At 43.0% G+C, this 27,368-nt stretch overlaps 2 protein-coding genes across 7 annotated transcripts in view; both read right to left on the reverse strand.

The window, feature by feature from the left end:
* The window catches only part of HPS1 (HPS1 biogenesis of lysosomal organelles complex 3 subunit 1), a 39,540-nt gene extending 23,702 nt beyond the window's left edge, over nt 1–15,838 (reverse strand). For 4 of the 6 annotated variants that reach the window (XM_067465875.1, XM_067465873.1, XM_067465878.1 and 1 more), the window contains exons 1-7: nt 15,512–15,837; nt 9,092–9,208; nt 7,575–7,712; nt 4,200–4,342; nt 3,315–3,423; nt 2,852–3,012; nt 1,127–1,229 (exon numbers count right to left, since the gene is read on the reverse strand). In XM_067465875.1, coding sequence (XP_067321976.1) covers nt 1,127–1,229; nt 2,852–3,012; nt 3,315–3,423; nt 4,200–4,342; nt 7,575–7,712; nt 9,092–9,208 — 771 coding nt within the window. In that variant the 5' untranslated portion in view covers nt 15,512–15,837. Of the gene's footprint in view, nt 1–1,126; nt 1,230–2,851; nt 3,013–3,314; nt 3,424–4,199; nt 4,343–7,574; nt 7,713–9,091; nt 9,227–15,511 lie in introns of all 6 variants that reach the window. The other 2 variants (XM_067465876.1, XM_067465874.1) reach the window with 2 other exon arrangements.
* A 9,293-nt stretch (nt 15,839–25,131) lies between these two features.
* HPSE2 (heparanase 2 (inactive)) overlaps nt 25,132–27,368 on the reverse strand; it is a 156,748-nt gene continuing 154,511 nt past the window's right edge. The window contains exon 12 of the mRNA XM_060768196.2: nt 25,132–27,297. Coding sequence (XP_060624179.1) covers nt 27,132–27,297 — 166 coding nt within the window. The 3' untranslated portion in view covers nt 25,132–27,131. The remainder of the gene's footprint in view (nt 27,298–27,368) is intronic.

The raw sequence follows: 27,368 nt of genomic DNA on the forward strand, positions 1-27,368 counted from the left end.
AACTTTGACTTATGGCAACCCTATGAATGAGAGATCGCCAAAACAGCAGACTCGGGTTTATGACTGCCATCTGTAATGCGGACTTCCTCTTTCCTACTATTTTCTGTATTCTACTTTACTTAAAATCATTATCTGTTCTAGTAGGTCATGCCTTCTCATGACATGGGTAAAGTACTACAGTCTCAGTTTAGTCGGCATTGAGGGAGATTTCAGGCTTAATTTGCTGTAGGACCCATTTAGTTGTCATAACTATCCATGGAATCCATAGAACTTTTAGACAACTCAAGATTTCAAATGAGTTGATTATCTTCTTATGACCTTTCTTCACTGTCTACTTTTCATAATCATACACAGAAACTGTCTATACAGTGTGGAGTAATGAGCATTGATTACAATACTTGAGACCAGCGTTCAAATCTCCCCTCAGTCATGGAAACTGACTGGGCGACACTGGGAAAATCCCACCCTCTCAGCCTCAAAGAAAAACAAAGATAAACCTACTCTGAAGTAGTATTGTCAAGAAAATGCCATTAGAGGTTTGCTTTATGGTTGCCCTAAGATGGAAATGACTCAAAGGCACATGACAACAGGGACCATGAAAAACCCCTACACCCCATTTACTGGTTAGCAGCTGCTGCAATCCACAGAAATCCATTCCCCTATCAACCAAGAAGCAGCTTTCTGATATTCCCACCCACCCCTTGTGCAAGCAATCTTCTGTACAGAACGAATTCACAACAGGGATCTTTTCTCTTTGTGTCATCCTGAAGATTACTTAAAGGAGGAAGTAAGGAATGTCAGGCTTCTGCCTCTCAATCACATGGGAATGGACCCTTATCAATCCCATTGGTTCTTTCTTATGGGAATCATGCTGGAGTTTGTGAGAATCAAGCTGGAATTCACCACAAAAGCAACCATCATTACAGTGCTGTATAGTATGCAATGGATATATAGGATTCCAGTGGTTAATTTTATGCCAAACGGTGTATAAAGGATGTCATGCTTCTAAAGTAGCAAGTGACCTTAAATAGATAAAAGGCGAGGGGGGGGGGGAATCTTTTCCTTTCAGAAAAAAATCAGAATAAAAACAGTCCAATTCTGTCCCCTCCCTCCTACAGACAGATACCTGGAGGTTAGGCTGTTCTTCAGAGGCAGTGCTGGGATACAGATCCTGTACAACCAGGATAAGAGTGAGCAAATCAGCAGGCCGCAGAGAGCTGGCATTACGGCTATGTAAGAGTGCAAAAAGGGGAAAAGAATGCCATCTGTTAGGGTACCACATGCTGGGAAGAGCGCAAACACACACACACACACACTTATTATGGTTGATGACCATCACCAAAAAATGAACAAACATCAGAATGGGAACATGACATACATTTAGGTATTAAGAAACACTGTTAATAGCAAAGTTAAAACCTGGTATTGAATATGATAGTTAAAATGGTATTAAACATTTATATACTAAGATGACACTGGTAAATACGGAAATAAATATTAAAACCTTCTAAGACTGTGACAACATCTTGTGCTGACAAGCTATTGCTGCTGCACAAAAGCTAGCAACTTTGGCAGTAATTTTGGGGTGCTGGGAAGAGGATATAATCTACAGAAAATAACATGTGTTTGAAACACAGAGACTGGCATGTGCCTCCTAGCTATTTTTGTGGATGTCAAGTTCCCCTCATCTGCAGTATAGGCTGAGGATTCCTTATCCAAAATGGTTGGGATAAGAAGTGTTTGGGGGTTAGGGTTTTGTTTTTGGGGTTTTTTTTAGTGCATGGAGCAAAGTTTGTATATACGAATCTCCAGAAAGTAAAGGTGTCATATCTCTGCAACTCATGTGGACAATTTCAAATTCCGTAGATGAGAGATTCAACCTGTAGTTGCAAACAGATAAAGGTACTACAAGAATCACAGCAAAGTCCATATTTCCTTCCTGTCTAGGAGGACAAAGCTCACCCTGCACACTAACTAGACACATACTGGAACCCTCCTTTTCAACACAGAAAGGTGCTATAGAGAGGTGGCAGCACAGTCCTCAGTGGGTCCAAAGGTCCCAATGTAGAGCCCTGGAAGCTGCCCACTCCTGAGGGAGAACTGGAAATCAAGAATAATCAGGCTGGAACTGAATGAAAGACAGGGAGTACGTGGGGTTGCCCTTGAAGACTGGTCGGAAGCTTCAAGCAGTCCAAGCAGTCAAGCAGTCCAATGGGCAGCAGCCAGATTTCTAACTGGAGCAATGTACAGGGAACATACAACCCCCTGTTACGTCAACTCTATAAAGCCCTAAACAGTTCCGGCCCAGCTTATCTGTCCAAACATATCTCCCTCTATGAACCATCTTGGAAGTTAAGATTGTCTGGGGAGGCCCTGCTCTTGGTCCCGCCTCCTTCACAGGTGCAGTTAGTGAGGATGAGAAATAAGGGCTTCTCAGTGGTGGGCCCTCAGCTATGGAACTCCCTCCCCAATGAAATCAGATCAGCCCCTCCCTCCTGACTTTCAGGAAAAAAGCTAAAAACAAGGATGTGGGAACAAGCTTTTGGATAAAAATCTGATGCAATGATAACTGAAATGACCTTGGACTATTGGATTGTGTGGTTTAAAAATGATTTTAATGTTTGATAAGTTTTTAGTGGTTGCTTTTTAATGTATAAGTTTATTTGCTGTTGTATGTTGTATGCCGTCGAATTGTTGTCAATATATATGTGAGCCCTTTGGGGTGAGAAGGTGGGGTACAAATATAACAAATAAACAAATATCAAACAAGATGGTATTATATAAAACAGGGAATATTTGACTGACAAGAGTAATAGGTAATGGCATGAGGGAAGGACAAGAACAGTTTTACCTGGAGTAAAAAGCAAGTAGTTTGGTGTGCACAAGCAGGAAAGCATGGACTACTTCATGCCCAGCTCGTTCTGGGCCGCTGTTGATGTACTGCACAACTTGGCGCTCCAGGAACTCAATACACTGTTCACAGAGCTGCGGATGGATGAGTCGCTCCACAGCCTGGAAGACCAGAAAGACAGACCGTACAGCACGCTGTATCCCACCCTATGCACATCTCTTTGCAGAGGAAGCTCCTCTTGGGAAACAAGCAGAAAACTTCTTCCATAACTATCCCATCACCCAAAGTAAGGACACCACCACACCACCTTAGTTCTGACTGGCTAAAGGAGACTGTCCAATTCCACTCTATAGCTATGCCCATTTTTGAGGCCAACATTTGATGTTCCTGGCTTCCTATCTTCACCCTTGACTGTCTACTAGAATGATGCCAACCTCCATTCTAACAGACCTCCCAACTTTACCTCTACAGCAAAGCTCTGGTCACCCTGGCGTAGCTGGGTATAGGTTTCCAGCAGACTCTGAAGCAGTCCCCAGATGTGAGCACGTTGCTCAGAATCTATTGGGCGAAGCCTATGAAAAATAAGACCACAGATCAGCAAAGCGCAGCCCAGGGCCCTCCAGGAAGATGATTTTCCCTTCTGTCACATGCAAAACTCCTTCCTCAGGCTCAAACTTTCAGCTTGACTTAGCCTCTGATTCAATTTCTTAGAATGGAAGACAGGGGTGGCTGAAGCAATAGGCAAGATATGCATTTGCGCATAGCGTTAATCCCCGAGGGGCACTCTTGAGGTGCCCCCCAAAAGCGCCCCTCGGGGATTCGCACTATATGCAAATACATATCTTGCCTATTGGTTCAGCTGCCCCTGATGGAAGGAAGTGTTTGCATAACCTCTCATTGGGTTTAATTTATCCATGGAATCTTTGCTAAGGCATCCAAGCAGATGTCAATACTGAGTAGAGCTATATTCCTAAGATGTAGGAATATGCTACACCAACATAGGTAGAATTCTTGCAGGGATCCTATCTATCCAGTCATCAGATTATGTTACAAGGTGGGAAAGATATACATGATCAGCATCTCTCAGGAATTCTGTGTTATTTTCTCTCTCACACACATGCGCGGCTCTACAGAATAGTCTCAAAATAAGTTATTCTCACGTCACTTGATGTAAAAAGGGCTTTAGCATTTGTAAAAGGGCATTAGCAATAGTGGAACTCAAGGAAATTTTGTGGAAAACTGACCCCACTGCTGTGAACAAAATATTCCAGTGTGAGATAGAATGAAAAAAATAATTTACACCATAAGAAAATTAAGAATCACAACCCCCTTTGCCTTGACCACTTACTCCCTGCGGAAGAGATGGCTGTCAAGTGTGACCAGTCCAAAGTGAGCCTCAGTGAGTCTTCTGAGCACAAATAGCTTCCGACGCAAGTCATCTTCGCTTTCAGAGCCATCGCCATTCAGCGCAATGTACAGGCACTCACCAAACTGTTGAATAAACAAAAGAGAATAATGCCATTGTATCAAAATATTGTGGTGTGCTCAAAAAATATGATGAATTTCAAGATCTGTGGATGCATCTAGAATTAATGCAGCTCGATACCACTTTAACTGCAATGGCTCAATATTATGAGATCCTGGGATTTGTAATTTGGTGAGGAACCAACCAGCTTTGCCATGGTAGTTAAAGTGATGTCATGCTGCATTAATTCTACAGTGTAGATGCACCCTGTGCAACATGAGCTATTAAGTTAAATATAGCTGACTAGTGATTTGATAAAGCCACTGGCCTGCTCCAGGTAAAAAGCTGGAGTAGAATGGCCCATTCAAAATATCTCTAGGAATTGTATAGGTCTTCCAGAGTAACTCTATGGTAAAGCCCAGCACAAGTCATTCATTCAATGGGATTTGAAATACCAAATATACTCGAAGATTAGCCGAGTTGTTCAGCCCTTCTTTTGAGCTGAAAAAGTCTCTCTTGGCTTATAATGGTATCAAGACTGTGCAGACAGCAGTGAAACCTTGGAGGCCATTATTTGCAATATAGGATATATTTCTCTCACCTCTTCACCTTCCTTGACAGTGTGTTTTCTTTTCCAGTCAAAAGGGAGGGAAGGAGGGAAAGGAGATATATTTCATGTCCTCCTTTTTTGTATGGCTCTCCTGCAAACCCACCCAGTTTCCTGGCTTTGTGTGTGTGTATCTAAATGTATTAACTTTATATGCACATTTTTGTTCCCTTGGAAGTTTTCCTCTCATATGTTTGCAGGTCTTTGCAAATCCTATATACATATAGATATCTTGAGATTTCCATGTATCTGTATATCTTTATCTATATGTATACATTATTTTGTATATGAATTTCCTCCTCACATTTTTGTAAGTCTTTGCAAATTATATAGATATAATGATCTATATATAGAGAGATATCTAGATAGATATATGGTAATATAGATATACAAGGGTTTGCAAATATTACAGGGGAAATGCACATATAGGGAGAGAGGATTTGCAAACGTTTCAGGGGGAAATGCATATGTGAAATTAGTATATATAATTATAGATCCATATCTAGCTCTGCATTGTTTATAAAGGCATTGAATGTTTGCCTCTTACTATGCTGGAAGCTGGCCTAAATCCCCATGGGGAGACAGGGGAGGATACAAATGAAGTTCTATTATTACTATTTTTATAAAATTATTGTTGATACCATATTGTTTTTTTGACTCTACTTTTCCACTTACAGAGCTAGTTTACTGTTTTTCTTTGAAATATGGTAAATATTCAAAAACATTTGACCTATTGATGCCTCAATTAATGTAATTTTATTGGCATCTATTTTTATTTTCAAATTTACCAGTAGCTGCTGCATTTCCCAACTTCGGCTTATACTCAAGTCGATAAGTTTTCCCATTGTTTTGTGGTAAAATTAGGTGCCTCGGCTTATATTTGGGTTGGCTTATACTCGAGTATATACGGTAATCTATAATTTCCTTTTTCCATATTTTCAATTCTTTGCTACTTTCAGCAGAGAAATAAGACTTCAGAATCATTTTCAAATGTTTGCCATTTTTAGCAGAGAAACAAGACTAGCTTAGTCATACCTCAGTCAGCCAAGATATTTATTTACTTATTTGATGAATTTATATTTATCCTTGAGGCCAAGGGGCAGGCAACCACCGAAATTGGGAGACACCCCTGAGGCTCATCCCTACTTCTACCACCCTCTGAGACTACTCTAAATTTAAGCAGCTTTAATAATTAAAAATTGCCTCCCAGTAAAAAGAGCACTTCCAAAACATGGAGGTTGCCATAGCAATTTAGGCATATTTTCAGCCATTGGCTATAATATTGTATGATTCAGCATAGCATAGTTCAACAGGCAGAACTATTTTACATTGAGCCATGGATCTCCAATGCAGCTACTGAAGCCTACCAATCATGGCCATTTGTGTCGGGAGAGAGAGAGAAATTGTAGGATGTTCCCACAGCCAGAAGTGAAGCAGTTACATCAACTACTGAGGTCTTCTGGACGTCTCAGTGGCTGAAGTTATTATTTTGCACCTGGTTTACAGAGACACTTCTGCAATCCTTTTGCTCTTCTCCAGGTTTGAATGTCCACGAGTGTGTGTGTGTGTGTGAGGTGGGGGTGTTTTGGTGTTTCTATGGTAGGACGGTGTGGACTCTGTCCACATTTCGAACATCCCTAGTTTAAGTCTTCAAAAACATGTTTGACTAAAGTTATTTGTTGGGGCTGTGGTAGCACAGCTGTTAAAGCCGCTAGCTGCAGGAAAGGCTGCTGACTGGAGAGTCAACCGTTCAAAGCCGCAAGTTGGTGTGAGCTCCCAATTGTCAGTCCTAGCTTCTGCCTACCTAGCAGTTCGAAAGCATGCAATGTGAGTAGATCAATAGGTAGCGCCTTGGTGGGAAGGTAAAAGGGCATTCCATGCAGACATGCCGTCAAAAAGATCAGAGATGTCTATGGACAGCAGGCTTCTTCGGCATAGAAAATGGAACAAGAGCACCTCCCCATGGCCGGAAGTTGAGCATCTCCTCCAGTCGTCGGAGATGGAAAAAGGGGAAGGCATTTACCTTACCAGTGTACTGCATTTTATTGATTTATTTACTATATTTTTATCCTGTTTTTCTTGACCCCAAGGGGGACTCAAGGCGAATTACAGCATAGGCAATGATTCAATGCCTTAAAAACAATATATATCCAATATAAAATTAAATAACATTCAATTAAAATTTTAATACCAGATTAGAAAACATTAAAACATATTGTATGTCACTCCCCATGTAAAAAGGCATTGAATGGTTGCCTTATATGTGTACTGTAATCCTCTCTGAGTCCTTCCAGAGAGATAAAGCAGAATATATTATTATTATTATTATTATTATTATTATTATTATTATTATTCATAGTTTCGGGAGGGACACATTTCAACAAATAAACCCTTTACTCCAATACAGGCAGTTCCCAAGTTACAAACAACTGACTTACACAAGCCTCATAGCTAAAAACAGGGGGTGACATAAGAAGTGAAAGAAATCTATAGCACACCAGTCTTTTGTAATTCCCATCAGCCTGTTGGTGAATGATTAGAGATGTTGGATCAAAAATAAGCCATGCTAGATCCATGCTAAGACATGTGACCTACTAGGGAACTACTACCACACTTCCCTCATTGGGAATCCCCAGGCAATGAGGAATTACCATGTGTAGGACGTAGAGATGTTTGCCATTTTCAGCAGAGAAGCAAGTGTACGAATCGCCAAGCTTTTCTAGCATTGTTGCATATGAGATGATCATGGGGGCAAACAATGTGTTGATGCTGTCCTCCACGGCAGGAGGCTGTGAAGAAAAGGAAATAGGAGTGGAGCAATTGCAAAGTTATCTCTAGTCAAAAAGCCTCTGTTTTAACTTTTTTCTGAGACTCATCCCTTTCCATTCATCAACACAAAAGAATGCACATTTTCTTCTAGATGACATGGAAAATTTCATTATTTTTTTTTTGAAATTTGTGATGACTTTTAGCTTCCAGTCATCACATTCAGCAATTATATTAACAATTTGATTTCCAGAATCTGATTTCTAATGTATTTATGTGCTCATGTAATCTAGTAAAATAGTGACTGAGAAACAAATATGAGCATGTTTACAGAAGAAGCATCTTTTCCCACACACTCCCTTTTCCACTGTACACATGGTTAAAATTGGACAACCACAGAGTGACTGCAGGTTTACCACTGGTGAGTGTAAATAAATGTGGTTGGTTTTTTTATTTGTGAAAGTTTTATTTGGCAAATATAATTAGAAAGCCAAAGCAATCCTCCTCTTTCCCTTCTCCTTGCCTCTTTCCATGGGCAGGTCATAACCCAGTTTTCAGAGGCCGGGGCTTTAGCACAGCTGGTGAATCACCAGCAATGATAAGATCTACCAACCAAAAGGTGCCAAGTTCAAAGCCTCAGGTCAGTGTGAGCACCTGATTGTCAGCCCTGCTCACTGTTTACCTAAGCAGTTTGAAAACAGCTTACAGCTCTGATTAGCGAAATTAGGTACCGCTAATGCGGGGAGAGGTATTTTACGACACCATAAAGAAAAAGATCAAAGAATGCCGGTGACCAAGGAAGGAGGAAGTCCTGATGACTCTTTGTCATAGAGGACAGAGTGACAGCGCCACCACCCCCACCCACCCTCACCCCCTGTGGCTGGCAACTTCCGGAGAAGCTGACAAGCTGGATGTTCAACTGGATGCCAACACAACACAATAGACCTCCTTTCTGTTCTGTCTTTGTGCTGTCCAAAAAACGGCATTGAATGTTTACTGTATATGTAGTACTATGATCCACCCTGAGTCTCCTTCAGGATGAGAAGAGCAGAATATAAATAAAGTATTATTATTATTATTATTATTATTATTATTATTATTATTATTATTCTCTACCAGCCACTGTTAGTCAAGTTTTCTGCCACCCCATATTCATCAAATATACAAATTTTTCACTCTATTGTTTCTGGACTGTAACATTCTTCATTGGTACTATATCAAACCTTGTGAGTATATGTTTTTCTGGGCCACAGTTTCTAGAATCTCAACTGACCAAGTTGCAATACAAAAAAAGCAACTGCCACAAACTATCTGCTTAGCGCAATGGTGCCTATATCATTCAGGCCCTGCCACCATATACGCAAAGTCAATCCTGATCTCTTTCCCTTTGTTCAGTTCTTACCTTATCACCATTAGGATGATCAGCCCCAAAACGCTGCTGCAGGGTTGCCAAAAAATCTGGGTCTGCCCAGTAGAAAAGGACTTCTGCACCTTCACTGGTAATCAGTACACACTTCATCTGGAAGAAAATACATGCCTGTAAGGAGATCAATGCATAATTTGGTTGGGATGTTTTAAGCCAACACTCTCACAGCCCCAATTTTGCACCTAGTGATTATCATCTTTTCACTAAATTGAAGGAACATCTTGGTGGAAAACACTTTTCCCATGAAGATGAGGTAATAATCGAAGTGACGAACTGGCTGAAAAGGGTGGTGGGAGACTTCTATGAGACAGGCATCAAAAAACTCAGCGCACAGATGACAAACTGTATTGAACTGAATGATGATTATAGAATCATAGAATCATAGAATCATAGAATCAAAGAGTTGGAAGAGACCTCATGGGCCATCCAGTCCAACCCCCTGCCAAGAAGCAGGAATATTGCATTCAAATCACCCCTGACAGATGGCCATCCAGCCTCTGCTTAAAAGCTTCCAAAGAAGGAGCCTCCACCACACTCCGGGGCAGAGAGTTCCACTGCTGAACGGCTCTCACAGTCAGGAAGTTCTTCCTAATGTTCAGATGGAATCTCCTCTCTTGTAGTTTGAAGCCATTGTTCCGCGTCCTAGTCTCCAAGGAAGCAGAAAACAAGCTTGCTCCTTCCTCCCTGTGGCTTCCTCTCACATATTTATACATGGCTATCATATCTCCTCTCAGCCTTCTCTTCTTCAGGCTAAACATGCCCAGTTCCCTAAGCCGCTCCTCATAGGGCTTGTTCTCCAGACCCTTGATCATTTTAGTCGCCCTCCTCTGGACACATTCCAGCTTGTCAATATCTCTCTTGAATTGTGGTGCCCAGAATTGGACACAGTATTCCAGATGTGGTCTAACCAAAGCAGAATAGAGGGGTAGCATTACTTCCTTAGATCTAGACACTATGCTCCTATTGATGCAGGCCAAAATCCCATTGGCTTTTTTTGCTGCCACATCACATTGTTGGCTCATGTTTAACTTGTTGTCCACGAGGACTCCAAGATCTTTTTCACACGTACTGCTCTCGAGCCAGGCGTCCCCCATTCTGTATCTTTGCATTTCATTTTTTCTGCCAAAGTGGAGTATCTTGCAAAGTGGAGTATCTTACATTCTTTATGTGGAATAAAGAATGTAATACCTATGCTACAGTCCATATAAGTTTTATTAAAATATATTCATTATTTGTATTAAAAAAAATCTTGTTACTATCCCTCATCTAAAAGGGCTGGGCAAGGGATAGTGCAAACAGGGTTAACACCCCTGTGGTGTTTGTTTTGCTGCCTGTGGCCCTCTTCAAAAGATTTCACCTCCCTTTCTGTCCCTGTGATAATTGGATTTTGGAAAAAAAATGGCTTCATTTGGAAACAAGGACTGGTGAGAAAGTGAAGACAAATTTTCCTCTCTTTTCGAGAGGCAGATTTCTCTCACTTTCTGTTGTCTCACCCCCTCTTAACTATGAATCATTCGCAAGTCAGAGGTTGTTAACCCAGATTCCTGCTTGTACTCAGCTATAGCATTCGAACTGCGATGACTCCACATTATGGAGTCTTGGAATGCGTAATTTTATGTTGTATTTACCATTCAGCCACACAGCTCTAAAGCCTTTCCAAACTACAAATCCCCAGGCTCTTCCACAAGCTATATAACCCAGAATATCAAGAAAGAAAATCCCACAAGATCTGTTTTGAACTGGATTATCTGAGTCCACACTGCCATATAACCTAGCTCAAAGCAGAAAATGTGGGATTTTAATCAGCTGAGCAGAAGGAACCCCAGTATTCCAGAGGATGGGAAGATGGCGGTATAAGTAGAATTAAAATGCTGTAACTGTTGAGTGAGAAAGGGAATTCTACCCCGGCTCAAGAAAAAAGTTAAATCACTTTCTTGGAGGAGGAGGAAAGAAAAGGTCCTCCAAAGGCAGAGGGACAAAGGAAACATTACATGGGAGACTCCAGGACCCCTTCCACACAGCTGAATAAAATCCCAAATTATCTGCTTTAGAATAATAGAATCATAAAGTTGGAAGAGACCTCGTGGGCCATCCAATCCAACCCACTGCCAAGAAGCAGGACAATGCTTTGAACTGGAATATATAGCAGTGTGGACTCAGATAACCCAGTTCAAAGCAGATATTGTGGGATTTTCTGCCTTGATATTCTGGGTTATTTGACTGTATGGAAGGGCGACAGTACAGGCCCTCTGATGGTTGGGTTTAATTAGGAAAAGCCAAGAATGGCTATCCTCTGAATACTGTTTGCACCTGCTCCCCAAAACAAGTAAAAAGGTAATACTGAGGTTGGATCTACAATGCCCTATATCCCAAGATCTGATCCCAGATTATCTGCTTTGAACTGGATTATATAAATCTACATTGCCAGATAATCTGGGATAAATAGATAATCTGGGATCAGATCCTGGTCAGCGTTGATCCAGCCCAAGGTTTTCACTTGCAAATGTGCTTGTTTATCCCTGTATATCTCAGGCCCCTTCTACACCTCCAAATAATCCAGATTATCACAGCAGGCAATTCACATTATCTTCTTTGAACTGGATTATCTGAGTCTACACTGCCATATAATCCAGTTCAAAGTAGGCCATTTCCACACAGCCATATAATACAGAATATCAAGGCAGAAAATCCCACATTATCTGCTTTCAACTGGGTTGTCTGAGTCTACACTGCCATATAATCCAATTCAAAGTAGGGGCCTTCCACACAGCTATATAATAGGCCTGTTTGATCAAGAAAAAATTTGTTTCTAAAATCGATTTGTAATTGGGGTGTTTTTTTGTTTCGATATTTAAAATATTTACAAAACTTTCCAAAAAAATGTTTTGTTATTTACGAAATTTCGTTAATATTTACAAAACATTTTGTAAGTGTGAATGTTGCAGTAATGGTCACCTTGATTAGCATTGAATGGCTTTCATTTCTCCCACCCTGGACATTCCATAGATATTAGATAACTCCATTTGCCTAGTTTCCAACAGACCTCTGAGGATGCCTGCCATAGATGTGGGCAAAATGTCAGGAGAGAATGCTTCTGGAACATGGTCATACATACAGCCCTGAAAACTCACACAACCGGCCTCCGCGCGCCATCCAATGGGCTCCGGCTCCTGCGCCCTCCTCCTCCTCCTCCTCCTAGCACTTCCTGCAACACAGCTGGGAGGAGGAGGAGGAGGAGGAGGGCGCAGGAGCCGGAGCCCATTGGATGGCGCGCGCGCGCGTCCGCTCACCCTTACAACCGGCCTCCGCGCGCCATCGGGCTCCGGCTCCTGCGCCCTCCTCCTCCTCCTCCTCCTCCTGACACTTCCTGCAACACAGCTGGGAGGAGGAGGAGGAGGAGGAGGGCGCAGGAGCCGGAGCCCATTGGATGGCGCGCGCGTGCCCCGCTCACCCTTACAACCGGCCTCCGCGCGCCATCCGGCTCCGGCTCCTGCGCCCTCCTCCTCCTCCTCCTCCTCCTGACACTTCCTGCAACACAGCTGGGAGGAGGAGGAGGAGGAGGAGGGCGCAGGAGCCGGAGCCGGATGGCGCGCGGAGGCCGGTTGTAAGGGTGAGCGGAGCGCGCGCGCGCCATCCAATGGGCTCCGGCTCCTGCGCCCTCCTCCTCCTCCCAGCTGTGTTGCAGGAAGTGCTAGGAGGAGGAGGAGGAGGAGGAGGAGGGCGCAGGAGCCGGAGCCCATTGGATGGCGCGCGCGCGCTCACCCTTACAACCGGCCTCCGCGCGCCATCCGGCTCCGGCTCCTGCGCCCTCCTCCTCCTCCTAGCACTTCCTGCAACACAGCTGGGAGGAGGAGGAGGAGGAGGGGGGCGCAGGAGCCGGAGCCGATTGGATGGCGCGCGGAGGCCGGTTGTAAGGGTGAGCGCGCGCGCGCCATCCAATCGGCTCTGGCTCCTGCCACGGTGCACTGCTGGGGTGCTTGGGAGCGCCGGATTGGCTCCCAGGCACCAGCAGCACTCAGCAGCCTCCATCCCATTAACGACACGAGCTGAAGCTCGTAAAATATATGGGGCTGCTGTTTCGATATTTTTAAACCCTTCCGGGTTTGAAAATGTGTTTTGAAATCGCTTCGGATATGGTAAAAATAACGATTTAATTACGAAATAACGAATTAACGAACGAAACCGCACAGGCCTACTATATAACCCAGAATATCAAGGCAGAAAATCCCACAATGCCTGCTTTGAACTGGAATATAAAGCATTGTGGACTCAGGGCCCTTCCACACAGCCCTGTATCCCAAAATATCAAGGCAGAAAATCCCACATTATCTAAGTGAGGACTCGGATAACCCAGCTCAAAGCAGATATTGTGGGTTTTCTGCCTTGATATTCTGGGATATAGGGCTGTGTGGAAGGGCCCTCAGAAAACCGACTTCAAAGCAGATATTGTGGAATTTTCTGCCCTGATATTCCATGGCTGTGTGGACGGGCCCGTAGATAATCTGGATTTTATATGGCTGTGTAGAAGAGGACTCACTGCTCACAATCTCTCCCCGTTGTCCTGTCATGGGGCAGCATAAACAACTGATGCTTTGTTCTGGGCCTTGTAGGAAACCAAGGAAATAAAGGGGGAAAGTAACTTTGCATTTTGGGGGGAACAAAAAAAAGGCAGGGCCCTTCATCACAGCCCTCTATCCCAGAATATCAAGGCAAAAAATCCCACATTATCTGAGTATGGACTCAGACAACCCAGTTCAAAGCAGATATTGTGGGATTTTTCTGCCTTGATATTCTGGGATAGAGGGCTGTGTGGAAGGGACAATAGACTGATGATCCTTCCTAAGCTGAACAAGTTGCAAGATGGAGAAAGAAAAATATGGTATTGAATGAGGTCAATGGCGCAATGGGGTAAACCAGGGGTCCTCAAACTACGGCCACATGCAGCCTACTGAGGGCATTTATCCAGCCCACTGAGGAGGAGGCAGAGCTCCTTTCGTTCTTTTTGTCTCCCCCTCATGCTCTCTCTCTCTTTCACAATATATAATTACATAACTATGCTTTATGTTCAGTTTGTAACAATGAAAATACATCCTGCATATCAGATATTTACATTATGATTCATAAAAGTAGCAAAATAACAGTTGTGAAATAGCAACGAAAATAATTTTAGGGTTGGGGTCACCACAACATGAGGAACTGTATTAAGGGGACGTGACATTAGGAAGGTTGAGAACCACTGGTGTATATGAAGAGAGGCCACCTGATGATGCGCAGCTAAAGCGCTGAAAAATAGAGTGCATCTACACTACAGAATTAATCCGGCTTGATACCACTTTGACTGCCATGGCGTAATGCTATGGAATCCTGGGATTTAAAATTTTATAAGCTGTTTCGCCTTTTCTGCCAAAAGTTCAAACTGCAGCTCCAGGATTCCATAACATTGCTTCGTAACATTTGGATTTATTTAAAGCCTGCTTATCTCTCTGCTAACTTGGTTATTGTATAATTTTTAAAGTGGTTCTTCATGTTAAAGATTGTATTTGTTCCTGTTTTGTTTTTTTACTTCAAAATAAGATATGTTGAGTGTGCATAGGAATTTGATCAGGTTTTTTTTCTAAAAAAAGAAAACTATAGTCCGTCCCACCAACAGCCTGAGGGACATATTGTCGAAGGCTTTCATGGCCGGAATCACTGGATTGTTGTAGGTTTTTTCGGGCTATATGGCCATGGTTTAGAGGCATTCTCTCCTGACGTTTCACCTGCATCTAGGGCAAGCATCCTCATTACCTCTGAGGATGCTTGCCATAGATACAGGCGAAACGTCAGGAGAGAATGCCTCTAGACCATGGCCATATAGCCCGAAAAAACCTACAACAACCCAGTCTGAGGGAGTGAACTGGCCCCGTTTAAAAAGTTTGAAGACCCCTGGGTTCAACCCTTGTGCCGGCAGGAATGAAGACCAACAGGTCAGAGGTTCGAATCCGGGGAGAGCGTGGATGAGCTCTCTCTGTCAGCTCCAGCTCCCCATGTGGAGACATGAGAAAAGCCTCCCACAAGGATGGTAAAACATCAAAACATCCGGGCAACGTTCCCTGAGCAAAGTCCTTGCAGACGGCCAATTCTCTCACACCAGAAGCGACTTGCAGTTTCTCAAGTCGCTTCTGACACGAGAAAAAAAATGCTACTTTGTTGTTGTGCACCTTCAAATCACTTCCGACTTGTGGCGACTCTCTGAGGCTGAGAGTGTGTGGCTCTTCCGAGGCCTTCCAAAAGCAGGAAGCGCTCAGTGCCGTGGAGGGCCACGCGATCGCGAAGGGCCACAAAAGAGCGAGAGGAAAAGGAGGGAGGGCGGTTGGCAGGCGGAGGAAGTCAAGGGGAAGAAGCAGCAGCACTCACTCCGGCGCTTCAGAGACAAGCCCCTGCAGCCAGCGATGCAGCCACGGAGGGAGGGAGGCCGGCCTTCCCTTCCACTTCCCTTCCTGGGACACGCCTCTCGGCCAGGAGGCGACCAGGAAGCCCAGGTTCCCCCAGTTTGGGTTCCTGGGCTTGAAACCGAGCCGCCGGAAAGGTGCGGACCCTCCCAGGACGGAGACTCTGCCCAGAGGAGCGGCAGAAGCGCGCGCGCGAAAGAGGGAGGGCTCCTTTCCACGGGACACGAGCCTCCCACGCGCGTGACTCAGCGGAGGGAAGCGGCCAAGAGTTTGCGGCTCCGCCTGGAAGAAGGCAGGCTCCGAGGGCGCCTCCGCCCCTCGCCTCCCTTTGAAGAGGAGGAGGAAGAAGAGGAAGAGGAGGACGCTTTGCTTTCACCGAATTGTTTTCAGGAAGGCTTTCACGGATGGAATCACAGGGGTGTTGTGTGTTTTCCAGGCTGCATGGCCCATGTTCTAGCACAGACATGGGCAAACCTTGGCCCTCCAGGTGTTTGGGACGGCTGAGGGGGAAAAGGAAAGGTCCCGAGGCCAGGAATGGTGGGAGTTGAAGTCCCAAACACCTGGAGGGCCAAAGTTTGCCCATGCCTGTTCTAGCAGCATTTCCTCCTGACATTTCGCTTGCAGCAAAATCTCCTACCCACTTGGATCGCCTACCTGGATCTGGTTGGTTGATTCTGATAGGCTTTTGCCACCCAAAATAAACTTTTTCATAGTCTCTTTCAACTTGAGCAAGCCAGGCCTAGAAGTTTCACCTCTGGACTCTAGAGCTCTGGGTTCCAATTCCCTTTCAGTTATGAAATCCACCAAGTGACTGTGGGCAAGTCACTCAGACTAAGGCAAAGCTCTTCTGAACAAACCTTGCAGAGAAAACCTTGTGACCGGCTCCCCTTAAAAAGCAAAGTACAATCGAGTACTCAATTCTTCAGTTTGGATTGCTACAAAAATAAAACAGCTTGCATGACTGATTGCGCACCAAGTACTAAGTACAATTTCTGCTATTTTTTCATACTGGGTGTTTCTCAACCTTCCTAATGCCGCAACTCCTTAAAACAGTTCCTCATGTTGTGGTGACCCCCAACTATAACATTATTTTTCTGGCTACTTCATAGCTGTAATTTTGCTACTGTTATGAATCGGCATGTAAATATCTGATATGTAGGATGTATTTTCATTCACTGGACCAAATTTGGCACAAATACCCGATATGCTCAAATTTGAATACTGGTGGGATTTGGGGGGGGGGGGGGTTATTTTGTCATTTGGGAGTTGTAGTTGCTGGGGTTTATAGTTCACCCACAATCATAGAATAGAATAGAATAGAATAGAATAGAATAGAATAGAATAGAATAGAATAGAATCATAGAGTTGGAAGAGACCTCATGGGCCATCCAATCCAACCCCCTGCCTAGAAGCAGGAATATTTCATTCAAAGCACCCCTGATAGATGGCCATCCAGCCTCTGTTTAAAAGCTTCCAAAGAAGCAGCCTCCACCACCTTCCGGGGCAGAGAGTTCCACTGCTGAATGGCTCTCCTCTCACAGTCACAAAGTTCTTCCTAATTTTCAGATGGAATCTCCTTTCTTGTAGTTTGTAGTTTGAATCAAAGAGCATTCTGAACTCCACCAATGATGGAATTGAACCAAACTTGGCACACAGAACTCCCATGACCAACAGAAAATGCTGGAAGGCATCCAAAGAAAAGGGACAAGCAAATGTATCAAGGAAATGTGGACAAGAAATGCATTACTGAAGGAATGTGTAAATAAGAGAGTTTCTATTGGTTCACTCTGCAATGCGAGAAATTTGTTGACCAAAAATTTTATTGGAGAAAACACCAATGTCCTCATTTTGCCTTCTCTGTAGCCACACACACCTAGTATCCTCTGCTTCAGTGGCAGATGACTTGTAACCAATCAGATACAGTAGAACTACATCTCCCCACTCCACATCATTGAATGTTCTGGCTAAGGCTGATGGGAGTTGCAGTCTCACATTCTTCATCCATGTATTAGACAAGGAAAGTGTGGCTAACTGCCTTCATATGGCCTTTGGGATTCCTCATTTCCTAGCTCCTTGTTTTTTAAAGTTCATTTGTGCTGACGTTAATAACGTGGCTATCAAGCCATCCAAAACCACCCAGAACCATCTCGAAATGCAGTAATTTGGTTCCACTAATACCTCAAAGTTCCCAAGCCCCCCTAAAAGAAAAATATCTGCTGAGAATCATCCAAAACAGTGTCCAGAAGTCACGGCACGTTACTTTGGGCATGCCAAAATACAGTAGTGCAGCCTGCAAAGTAGGCCCAGGAAAGAAGCACTCACCTCATGCGCAATTTCCCCACTCTTGTGCTAGAGGTTTAGACTAGGAATAGGGAGGCCAGAATTCAAACCTCAGTTTTAACCATTAAGCTTCCTGGGTGATCTTGAGATATTCACAAGGGGTTTTCTGTCATATCTCCAGCTATTCTTAAAATTCCAGTTCCCATCTTTAAATACCTTTTACACCAGAACTGAATGTGGTATTGTTTTTCTTAAGTCCTTTCTTAAAATGCATCTTTATTATGACATCTTTATTGTGACAGTGCAGAGGTGAGAATCATGTCCTTCCAGATGTTGTTGACCTATAATAGCCCTAGCCAGTGCTAAAGGATGCTGGGTATTGCAGTCTAACAACATCTGGACTGCTGTGTGATTCTCACCCCAGGCCTTGTGAAACTATGCCAAAATGCACCTAATCGCAAAGAATACATATGCTTCCAATTTACACTCCCTTATCTTCCTTCCTTCTCTCTGTTGCTCTCCCTCTACCAAATTTTATACTGTAAAGTTCTTGTAGGCAGAGAGTTTTGTTTTTCTTGCAGTTTGCTGTGAAAAAGGCTGTGTGCAGTTAGGTTATGTTTGTTTATTTGTTATTAAAAACAGAAATGGCAGAATTGAACAGTGAATTTGCTGTATCGAACAAAAATCTTGCATAAGCAGGTATCTCTGCAAACAGCATGGCACTTTGCAGATCATGGGCTTCTCTTGTGTTTGTTTGCACCAAGTCAATTCTTTCTTTGTGTAAAAAGCAGCACAGGACTCCATCTGTTCAAGGCTGGTGTAGAGTAGAAGCAAGAAGAGATTTTTTTTCTCCAGCAAACATTTTTTGGAAGGAAAAAAGAGTGACAATATTTATGTCTTTATGTAAATGCCTGCTGCTACAACAAAGTTCAGTAGAGAGGTAGGGAAGAACAAAGGAAGGCTTTCTGTTCTTAAATCTTTTGGTAGAAACCCCTCCCCCCCTTAATGTAGAAATTAAATCCAAATATTGAGTTGAGTTGAGAAGATGGAGTGGTCTCAGGCAAACTTGTTATGGGAAACAAATTATAGAATATCTATTGATGAAGGCTTGCATGGCTGGAATCACTGGGTTGTTGTGTGCTTTCTGGGCTGGATGGCGATGTTGTTATTGTTATAATAAATACTCTATTTATTGTTTTAATTGTTGTTTATATTGCCTTTGTTATATGTAGCAGCATTGAATTGTTGCCAAATGTAAGCTGTCCTGAGTCCCCCTTCAGGGGTTGAGAAGGATGGGGTAGAAATATTGGAAATAATAATAACAATAATAATAATAATAATAATAATAATAATAATAATAATAATGTTCCACTGACAATTCTCTACTGACATTTTGCCTGTATCTATGTCAGGCATCCTCAGAGGTTGTGAGGTCTTTGGAAACTGGAAAAATTGGGTTTCTATATCTGTGGAATGCCCAGGGTGGGAGAAAGAACTCTTGTCTGTTTGAGTTAGGTCTGGATGTTTCAATTGGCCACCTTGATTAGCATTTGATGGCCTAGCAGTTTTCAAGGTCTGGCTTCTTACTGCCTGGGGAAATCCTTTGTTGGGAGGTGATTAGTTGACCCTGATTGTTTCTTGTCTGGAATTCCCGTTTTTTAGTGTTGTTCTTTATTTACTGTTATGATTTTAGAGTTTTTTAATACTGGTAGCCAGATATTGTTCATTTTCATGGTTTCTTCCTTTCTGTTAAAATTGCCCACATCCTTGTGGATTTCAGTGGCTACTCTGTGTAGCCTGACATGGTGGTTGGTACAAGTGGACCTGCCATGGATGTCAGGAGAGAATGCTTCTGGACCATGGCCATACAGCCCAGAAAACACACAACAGCCCATGCTATAGAATTTCTTATGTTTCCAATCAGTTAGGGGAAGAGAACACACCCAGAGGTGGCCCTAGGTAATTTTCAACGGTAAGCGAACAGTATTTTGCCCCACCCCCAACCAATCACTGATATATATTTTCTGTTCGTTGTGGGAGTTCTGTGTGCCATATTTGGTCCAATTCCATCATTGTTGGAGTTCAGAATGCTCTTTGATTGTAGGTGAACTATACATCCCAGCAACTACAACTCACATATGTCAAAGTCTATTTCCCCCCAAGAGCGCCTCAAGAGCACCCCTGGGCAAAATCAACTTTACTGCAAATGCTTACTTTGCGTAATGGGTTCAGCCACCCCTGAACACACCCCACACTTGCCTCAACAAAACCATAAAAGCTATTTCTTCAGGCTTATTTATCCCTGCTATAATGTTCAAAACTGTAATAAATAAAGTGAGTTACATAGTAGTCTGCATGGTACAGATGGGAGACAATATAGCAACAGTTGAAGTGATGGAGGAGGGATGGTGGGATTGCAAGTGAATAGCTTTTGCTGTCCTTAATAGATTTCTCAATTTACTGTGACACAAAGATGGAGATCATATGGCCTGCAGATTTAATGCACCTGCAAGGTTCTCCGCTCTGTCTCACAGCAGTCTCCTGAGCCGTACACATACTCCCCAATAAGATTTAATCACCACCACCAGTGTATTGAGAGTGAAAGATTTAACGCTCTCCATCCAGTGCACAACAATCAGGATTACCCTTAAGTCTTCTTCACTTATTTGGCTTACTTGGAAGTGTTGTGTGAATGGTCCTGTTTGTGTGTATTCTGCAGCAGCCAGTTGTAAGGTGATGGCTCTGTACTTGAATTGTTTCCAGAGCTTGGAAAGTGACTACATTAACTGGATGATTCTGAGAATAAGCTCTCTGTCCTCCCCCATCATTTTGCCTGGGTACCTTATATCAGGGGTCCCCAAGCTAAGGCTCGCGGGGCCAGATACAGCCCTTCAATTTCATTTACCTGGCCCCCACCCTAATCTTTAAACTTAGGGTTGTCCCAAGTCTGAAACAACTTGAAGGCACACAACAACCATCCCAATTAACTTGACTATCTCATCAGCCAAAAGCAGGCCCACACTTCCCATTGAACTACCAGTAAGTTTATATTGGTTAAAATTGTTCTTAATTTTAATTGTTTTGTTTTTTCATGGGTTTTTTTAGTACAACAAATAATATATGTGCAGTGTGCATAGGAATTTGTTCATTTTTTTTCCAAACTATAGTCTGCCTCCCGGCCCGCCCCCCAAACAGTCTGAGGGACCAGCTCTCTGCTTCAAAGGTTTGAGGACCCCTAGATGTTGGACTGCAGGTGCTACCATCCTTCACAAATTAAAATTGAACATCTGGAGGGCCACATATTGCTGAACTCTAGCGCGAGCTAGGAAGAGAATTGCCATACTAAAAGTCAATACTTTTTTTGACTTAGGATATGAGTGAATTTGATGAGAAAGGGCTCTCCAAAACATAATAACCCAAGGCAGTTGAGACAACCTACTCTGAGCTACTAAACTTGGAGTACTCGGAACAATAGTATATGGGATCCTATATGGACAATCATTCAGGTTAATTTAGATGCAGTGAAGGACCTGGACATGAGCTACATGACTGCTATAGGTTACAGTTGGGTTGTGGAAATGTTTTTCTATCTTGGTGAGATCAGGAAAATGAGACAGTGTTACTGTGAATTCTGGCATGCACATAGGAGCAATCCACAAACGCATGGATTTTTTTTTGGGTGGTTGTACCACATTTGGCTGAACCGGTGCATAACAACCCACATCTGGGTTGTTTCTCTTTATTACGACTGTTGTGTTTTGCAAGTCAGCAGCAACAGTTGTACGGATATCTTCCTGTAGTATGCATGCTGTTATGGACTTTTGGGGGGTGGCATATCTTGTGTTTATTAGTGAAATTAAGGTAAAATATCTGCTATGGTTCTGCACACTATGTATGGTAAATACACTAAGTAAGTGATCTGCTGGGAAAGAGTGAAAATATAGAATGTTGTGAGTGACATTTAAAAGATTAGGATATCACTTAGAGTGAGTGGCTGAATAATTGAAGGGACATTTAAAAGATTAGGATGTCACTTAGAGTGAGACAGATGAGTATTGAAGTAAGGAACAAAAGATACAGAGAGATGGGAGAGAAATAAGAGATATTCAGGGTCAGTTAGGATTTGGATGTGTTCAATAAGTAATTTTTAACTTATGTTGAAGGTAATAAAAATAAATTTTGTAGTACACATCTGATAATACTTCAATAGTGTTATTGGAATAGGGGACATATAGGGCTTGTGGCAGAAGCAGTGGTTCAAGGATGGTAGTGTCCATTGATGGGATCATACAAAGTCTTGCATAGGAAAAAAGGCACCTAAAAGGTCTGCACATTTGGTGCCATGGCAGTGGGACAAGTTCAGATTCTCACAATTGGAAGCAGAGGGCGAGACAAGAGGATGGCTCTCATATTATGCATTATCTTTTCTCTTTTCCATTTCTTCAGTTTAGAAAGCAAACCGCAGAGCACTTGTTGAATAAATACTATAATTTGTTTCCATATATTTCCTCATATATGGCACTGAAGCCTTTATGAATGTTAAGACTTCCATTTGAAGAAAACCCTTCCTCTGGAGTTGGATCCTGGCCTGATTGGAAGTTATATGTATGATGGCATGCATTTTGGTCTCCTTTGCCCATATATTTGGGACCCAAACTGTAAAGGATCTGCCCCCCCCCCCCAATAGAGGTCTCCAAATCTTATCCTAAACGAGCTATTGGAACTTTAAAACCATCTAAAGACCTCTGTCCGAACGCATGTCCCCCTATGAACCATCACAGAGATTGAGATTCTCCGGGAAGGCCCTGCTTTCTGTCCCACCATTGTCACAGGCACGATTGGTAGGGACGAGAGACAGGGCCTTCTCAGTGATTGCCCCCCGGCTATGGAACTCCCTTCCTGGTGAGATCAGGTTGGCCCCTTCCCCCCTGTCCTTTAGAAGGATGGTAAAAACTTGGCTGTGGGACCAAGCTTTCGGGACAGGGCAATGAAGCGGCAGTGGGAAAGATGACAGGGCCAATTAGATTTGATGCAGATGGCTAGGACGGTTTTAAATTGTGTATTTTAATATTTTGATAAATGTTTCTTTTTGTTTATGTATTGTATGTGAATTTGTGTCCTGGCATTGAATGTTTGCCGTGTATATGCTGTGCTCCACCCTGAGTCCCCTTCGGGGTGAGGAGGGCGGAATATAAATGTTTTAAATAAATAATAAATCTCTTCTGGCAGACCTACCCAGCCAGTTTAAATAACAAATTTTAAACTTGCATCTTATGTTTAGCCTGCAAATAAGATATGTGCAGTGTGCATAGGAATTTGTTCATGTTTTTTTTCCAAAGTATAGTCTGCCCCCCCCCCCCCAACAGTCTGAGGGACCATGAAAACCCTGGTCTAGAGAGTGCAGTATGCAGGTAAAATTCATAGTCCCTTGTGTGTCTTTGCTCCTGGAATCCCAGAGGCATGCAAAGCATTTTAAAAATGGACAGCAGCCAGACATCCACTCCTTCTCCTTTGGTAGCCATGGATGCTAGAGTCCCTGGTGCTGTAGCTGTCACCGTCTTCCTCAGCAGAGACTTGCTACTTCATTACATTTACTAAATTCCACTGATTGCTATACTTAAAAAGTGGTAAGCCACTGTGTTTATCATATTAGGTTGGGTTCAAGTGTAGGATAGAGCATTCTTTGTGTATTTTTAACATGGGGGCCACCATTTTCAAAAGTTTCAGGAGGTGGTGGGGAAGTGGAGTTTTGGTAATGATGCAGATGTTTAGCCAGTTCTGTCATGTGATGACATTTGTTGACCTTAGGTTTTAAATAAAACATTTCCCCAATTTGTGGGAGGGAAAATTGTAGGAGGAGCCAAAAGTACCTTTTCCTCACTGAGTTTTTACTTTGACAGAACAATTTCTTTTTAAAAAATAGCCTTTCTGGGTCCAGTCCTTTCCTTTCCTTTCCTTCTGTGATATGTCTGTGCCTTGTGTTGCATTAGAAAGCCAGGATGATGATGATTATGATTATTATGCGATCGCTCCATGCTGTGCAGTCCTGGGAGTTATAGTTTCCCAAGGTCCATACCCTTCTCTGGGTGCATCTACACTGTGGAATGAACGCATTTGAACCTTCCTTTAAATGCCATGTCTTAATGAGACAGTCTTGGAAATTTCAGTTTCCTAAGGTCCATGAACTTTCTCACAGTGAAATGGATGCAGCTGGACCTTACTTTAAATACCATAGCTCCATGCTATGCAGTCCTGGGAGTAACAGTTTCCCAAGGTCTACACTCTTCTCTGTGGGGCAGCTGAGAGAGAGAGAGGGAGGGAGTGGGAGGGATGGAGAGTGCATCGCTGCCTTCTGTCCCTCCCTGTTTCCAGAATTGAAGACATGTAACAGCTGACATTTCAAAGAGAGAAGGGTCCCCCCCCCAAAAAAATGGGGGAGGGATGATGGGCGGTGCCTAGCAATTACAGTGTGATGGCAAATCTACTGAAAGAGTGCTGAGAACAACTGAGTAACACTGATACATTTAACAGTGTGATGAAGGTAGGGAAATAATCTGTTTCATTTCAAAATTGTGTATGACTGAGTACGACTCTACCAACACTTCCCTGCTTCAATGTGATGAAGTCCTTGGTGGACAGCACACACACACACACACAAACACACACAAGATCTTTGAGTTTGCATGCAACCTGCACTTATTTGCTGTAACCTCTTGTATTCAACTCAAAGGCATTTTTTTTCAATAATACCCTTCTAGTTAAATGCTGGAGCCCCCAGTGGCACAGTGGGTTAAGCTACTGAGCTGCTGAGCTTGTTGACTGAAAGGTCACAGATTCAAATCCAGGGAGCAGTGTGAGCTTCTGCTGTCAGCCCCAGCTTCTGCCAACCTAGCAGTTCGAAAACATGCAAATGTGAGTAGATCAATAGGTACTGCTCCGGTGGGAAGGTAAGGGAGCTCCATGAAGTCATGCTGGCCACATTACCTTGGAGGTGTCTATGGACAACACCTGCTCTTCGGCTTAGAAATGGAGATGAGCACCACACCCCAGAGTCGGACACAACTGGACTTCATGTTAGGGGAAAACATTTACCTTTACCTTATGAGACTGTTTTACTGTTTTAACGATTGCTGATGCATTGTTTTAATTATTTATGTTCAATTGTGGTTTTATTATTGCAATTGTTATGTAGTGGCATCGTATCGGTGCCCATTGTAAGCCGTCCTGAGTCCCCCTTCGAGGGTAGAGAAGTGACAGAGTAAAAATACCAGAAATAAATATATAATAATAAATTAATTAAAATGCTGGTGGAGCAAGCAGTCATTTATGATGGACAAGATGATTTGAGCTTTTTAAATATAATTTGCCTCCCCCTCATCTGACTATACTAATAAGTCAGACGATCCAGAAGGGATATACAGACATCAGAAAGAGTGTAACAGGAGCAATTTGTTTTCAGAAGTGTCAGTGACTACATTGTAGTTCTTGGGACTCCAGACAGATTTCTGTCACTCAAAATTAAAAGGCAGTGTGCTGCTATTCTTTGTTCCTTAATTTCCCCATATAAAAGGAAAGATGTGGGGAAACTAAAGAAGAAAGCTGTTCCTAAGGAAGGGAAGACTGCAAATGGATAATGAGCATGGCTGGACCATCTGTAAACTTCCATGAAAGAGGTAATGCACAGTAAAATCTTCATCTGGAAGTACTGCAACTTTCTCCTTTTGCATTCTTTCATATTTTGGCATCATGTTGTAAAACAAAATCCAAATACTTTGCCCATAATTTAAGAGGTCTTCATGTTCAAGGAGGCCTTTTATGTGGATTTAATGCTAGCAATCTACATCCCATGTGACTTCATTGGACTTGGATGAGAGCATCTTAACTGGGCTTCCTGACATCTGTAACTTTTTATCCATCAGCATTCTATCACCTGCAAGAATAGTCTAATTTCTGCGAGTGCAAGGACCAAAGCTTATTCCTAGGTTCCATCACGAGGAGATTATAGACAGGAATATAGTTACTTGCTGGTGTTTCCAGGAAAACAAAAGTAAGAATACTGATACTCAAAGGCAAGTCTGGTTGTCTTCTGAAACTAGCTGTGAGTTTTTGTAAAATGCAGATACCAATTGTAGGGAATATAAATACCAACAATGCCTAGAGTCCTGAAACAAGAATGTGATTGCAAATTTCAAGTACGCCAGCTGTCATTTTGAAATATGATTCCCTCCCTCTCTTACAAATTCCCATCTCTCAGTTATTCAAGTATCTTTTCAGTTCTTCAGAAAATATAATTTAATAATTAAGATTTGCAGCAAATGCTCCCAGGTGGCAGCATTATTGACAGTAGCCAAGACCAAACCTCTCCTCTTCCAATTCGCAATGCTGCAGGCACCCAGAAGTTCTCATCCAAACTGACATATGCTGCATTAGCTTTCTTCTGCAGCACAATTAACTCTCTTTTATAAGAGGCTGTTTTGGCTCCTGTGTTAGTACATGCCTTGCAGAACTGCGTCTATTTGCATACTCTTTGGATCTCCATCTCATATCAAACAAATGCATAGCTTTCTCTGTTGCCAGCTGTGTATAACTTGCTCTTGTGATAGTTGCCAGCAGGGGGAGAAACATCCACAGGAATAAAGCTCAAAGGCCTAGATTATAAAGCTTTCCTTGCTGATATCCTTTTGGCAGCTGCTAGAATGATGGACACAGTGCCTGTGCATATGCTTAGCAAATATAGCAGAAGTTCTCACTCTTTTACAGCAATTTCTCCTGCCCACCAGGTGGCACAAAATCCTCAGTTTATTGATATGTCTCAATGTTTAAGATTAATTCATAGTTTAAGATGGTTCCCAGGCTGTCAAGAAGAGGGCAGCATAGGCAGCTTTCCATGGAAATGTCACTTTGCAGAAGTTCAGGTTTCCCCACTCATCTTCTGCAATAGCTTCTCAATACTCAGCTCTTTAGCAGGACAGCTTGCAAGTCAATTCCTGCTAGCTCTTGTATAATGTTCTTTCCATAAAGGGAAAAATAAGAATTTGGCCTTGACCCAGCTGAGGTAGCAGGAAAACACTTCTCTTCTTTCCTATGTCCACCATGGAGTAGCAATTACAGGCGCTGGCATTGCCATCTGCATAGATGAAGCATTCCATTTCTGAAATGGCTGGTTGTGCTTTCAGTTTGACCCTCCTCTGAAGTTTCTCAGAGGTCTTTTCACCCTAAATTTTCTGTGATGTCTGCTGAGCCTACCAAGAAATGCCACTTGCCAAGATAAGCTCCAACCGTTCTTGGCAGTGGGATGGATGAAGCTACCGATATCGGCAGGCAAGAGCATTGACATTCTTCACCACGTAGAAGCTCATTGTGAGTGGTGGAATCACCAGAGTCCGTCCAGGACGAAGAGAACGTGGCTTCAAGTCAGGCAGGGTCCCATCATCCTCCATGGTGAGCAGCTGCCCATTGAGCTGCACTGATCTGCACACATAAAACAGATGCATAAGAACCTCCACCACCAAGCAAAAAAGGGAAAGCCTGGTCTCTTCCCC

This window comes from Anolis sagrei, chromosome 3 (genome assembly GCF_037176765.1).
Source record: "Anolis sagrei isolate rAnoSag1 chromosome 3, rAnoSag1.mat, whole genome shotgun sequence".
Lineage (NCBI taxonomy): Eukaryota > Metazoa > Chordata > Lepidosauria > Squamata > Dactyloidae > Anolis > Anolis sagrei.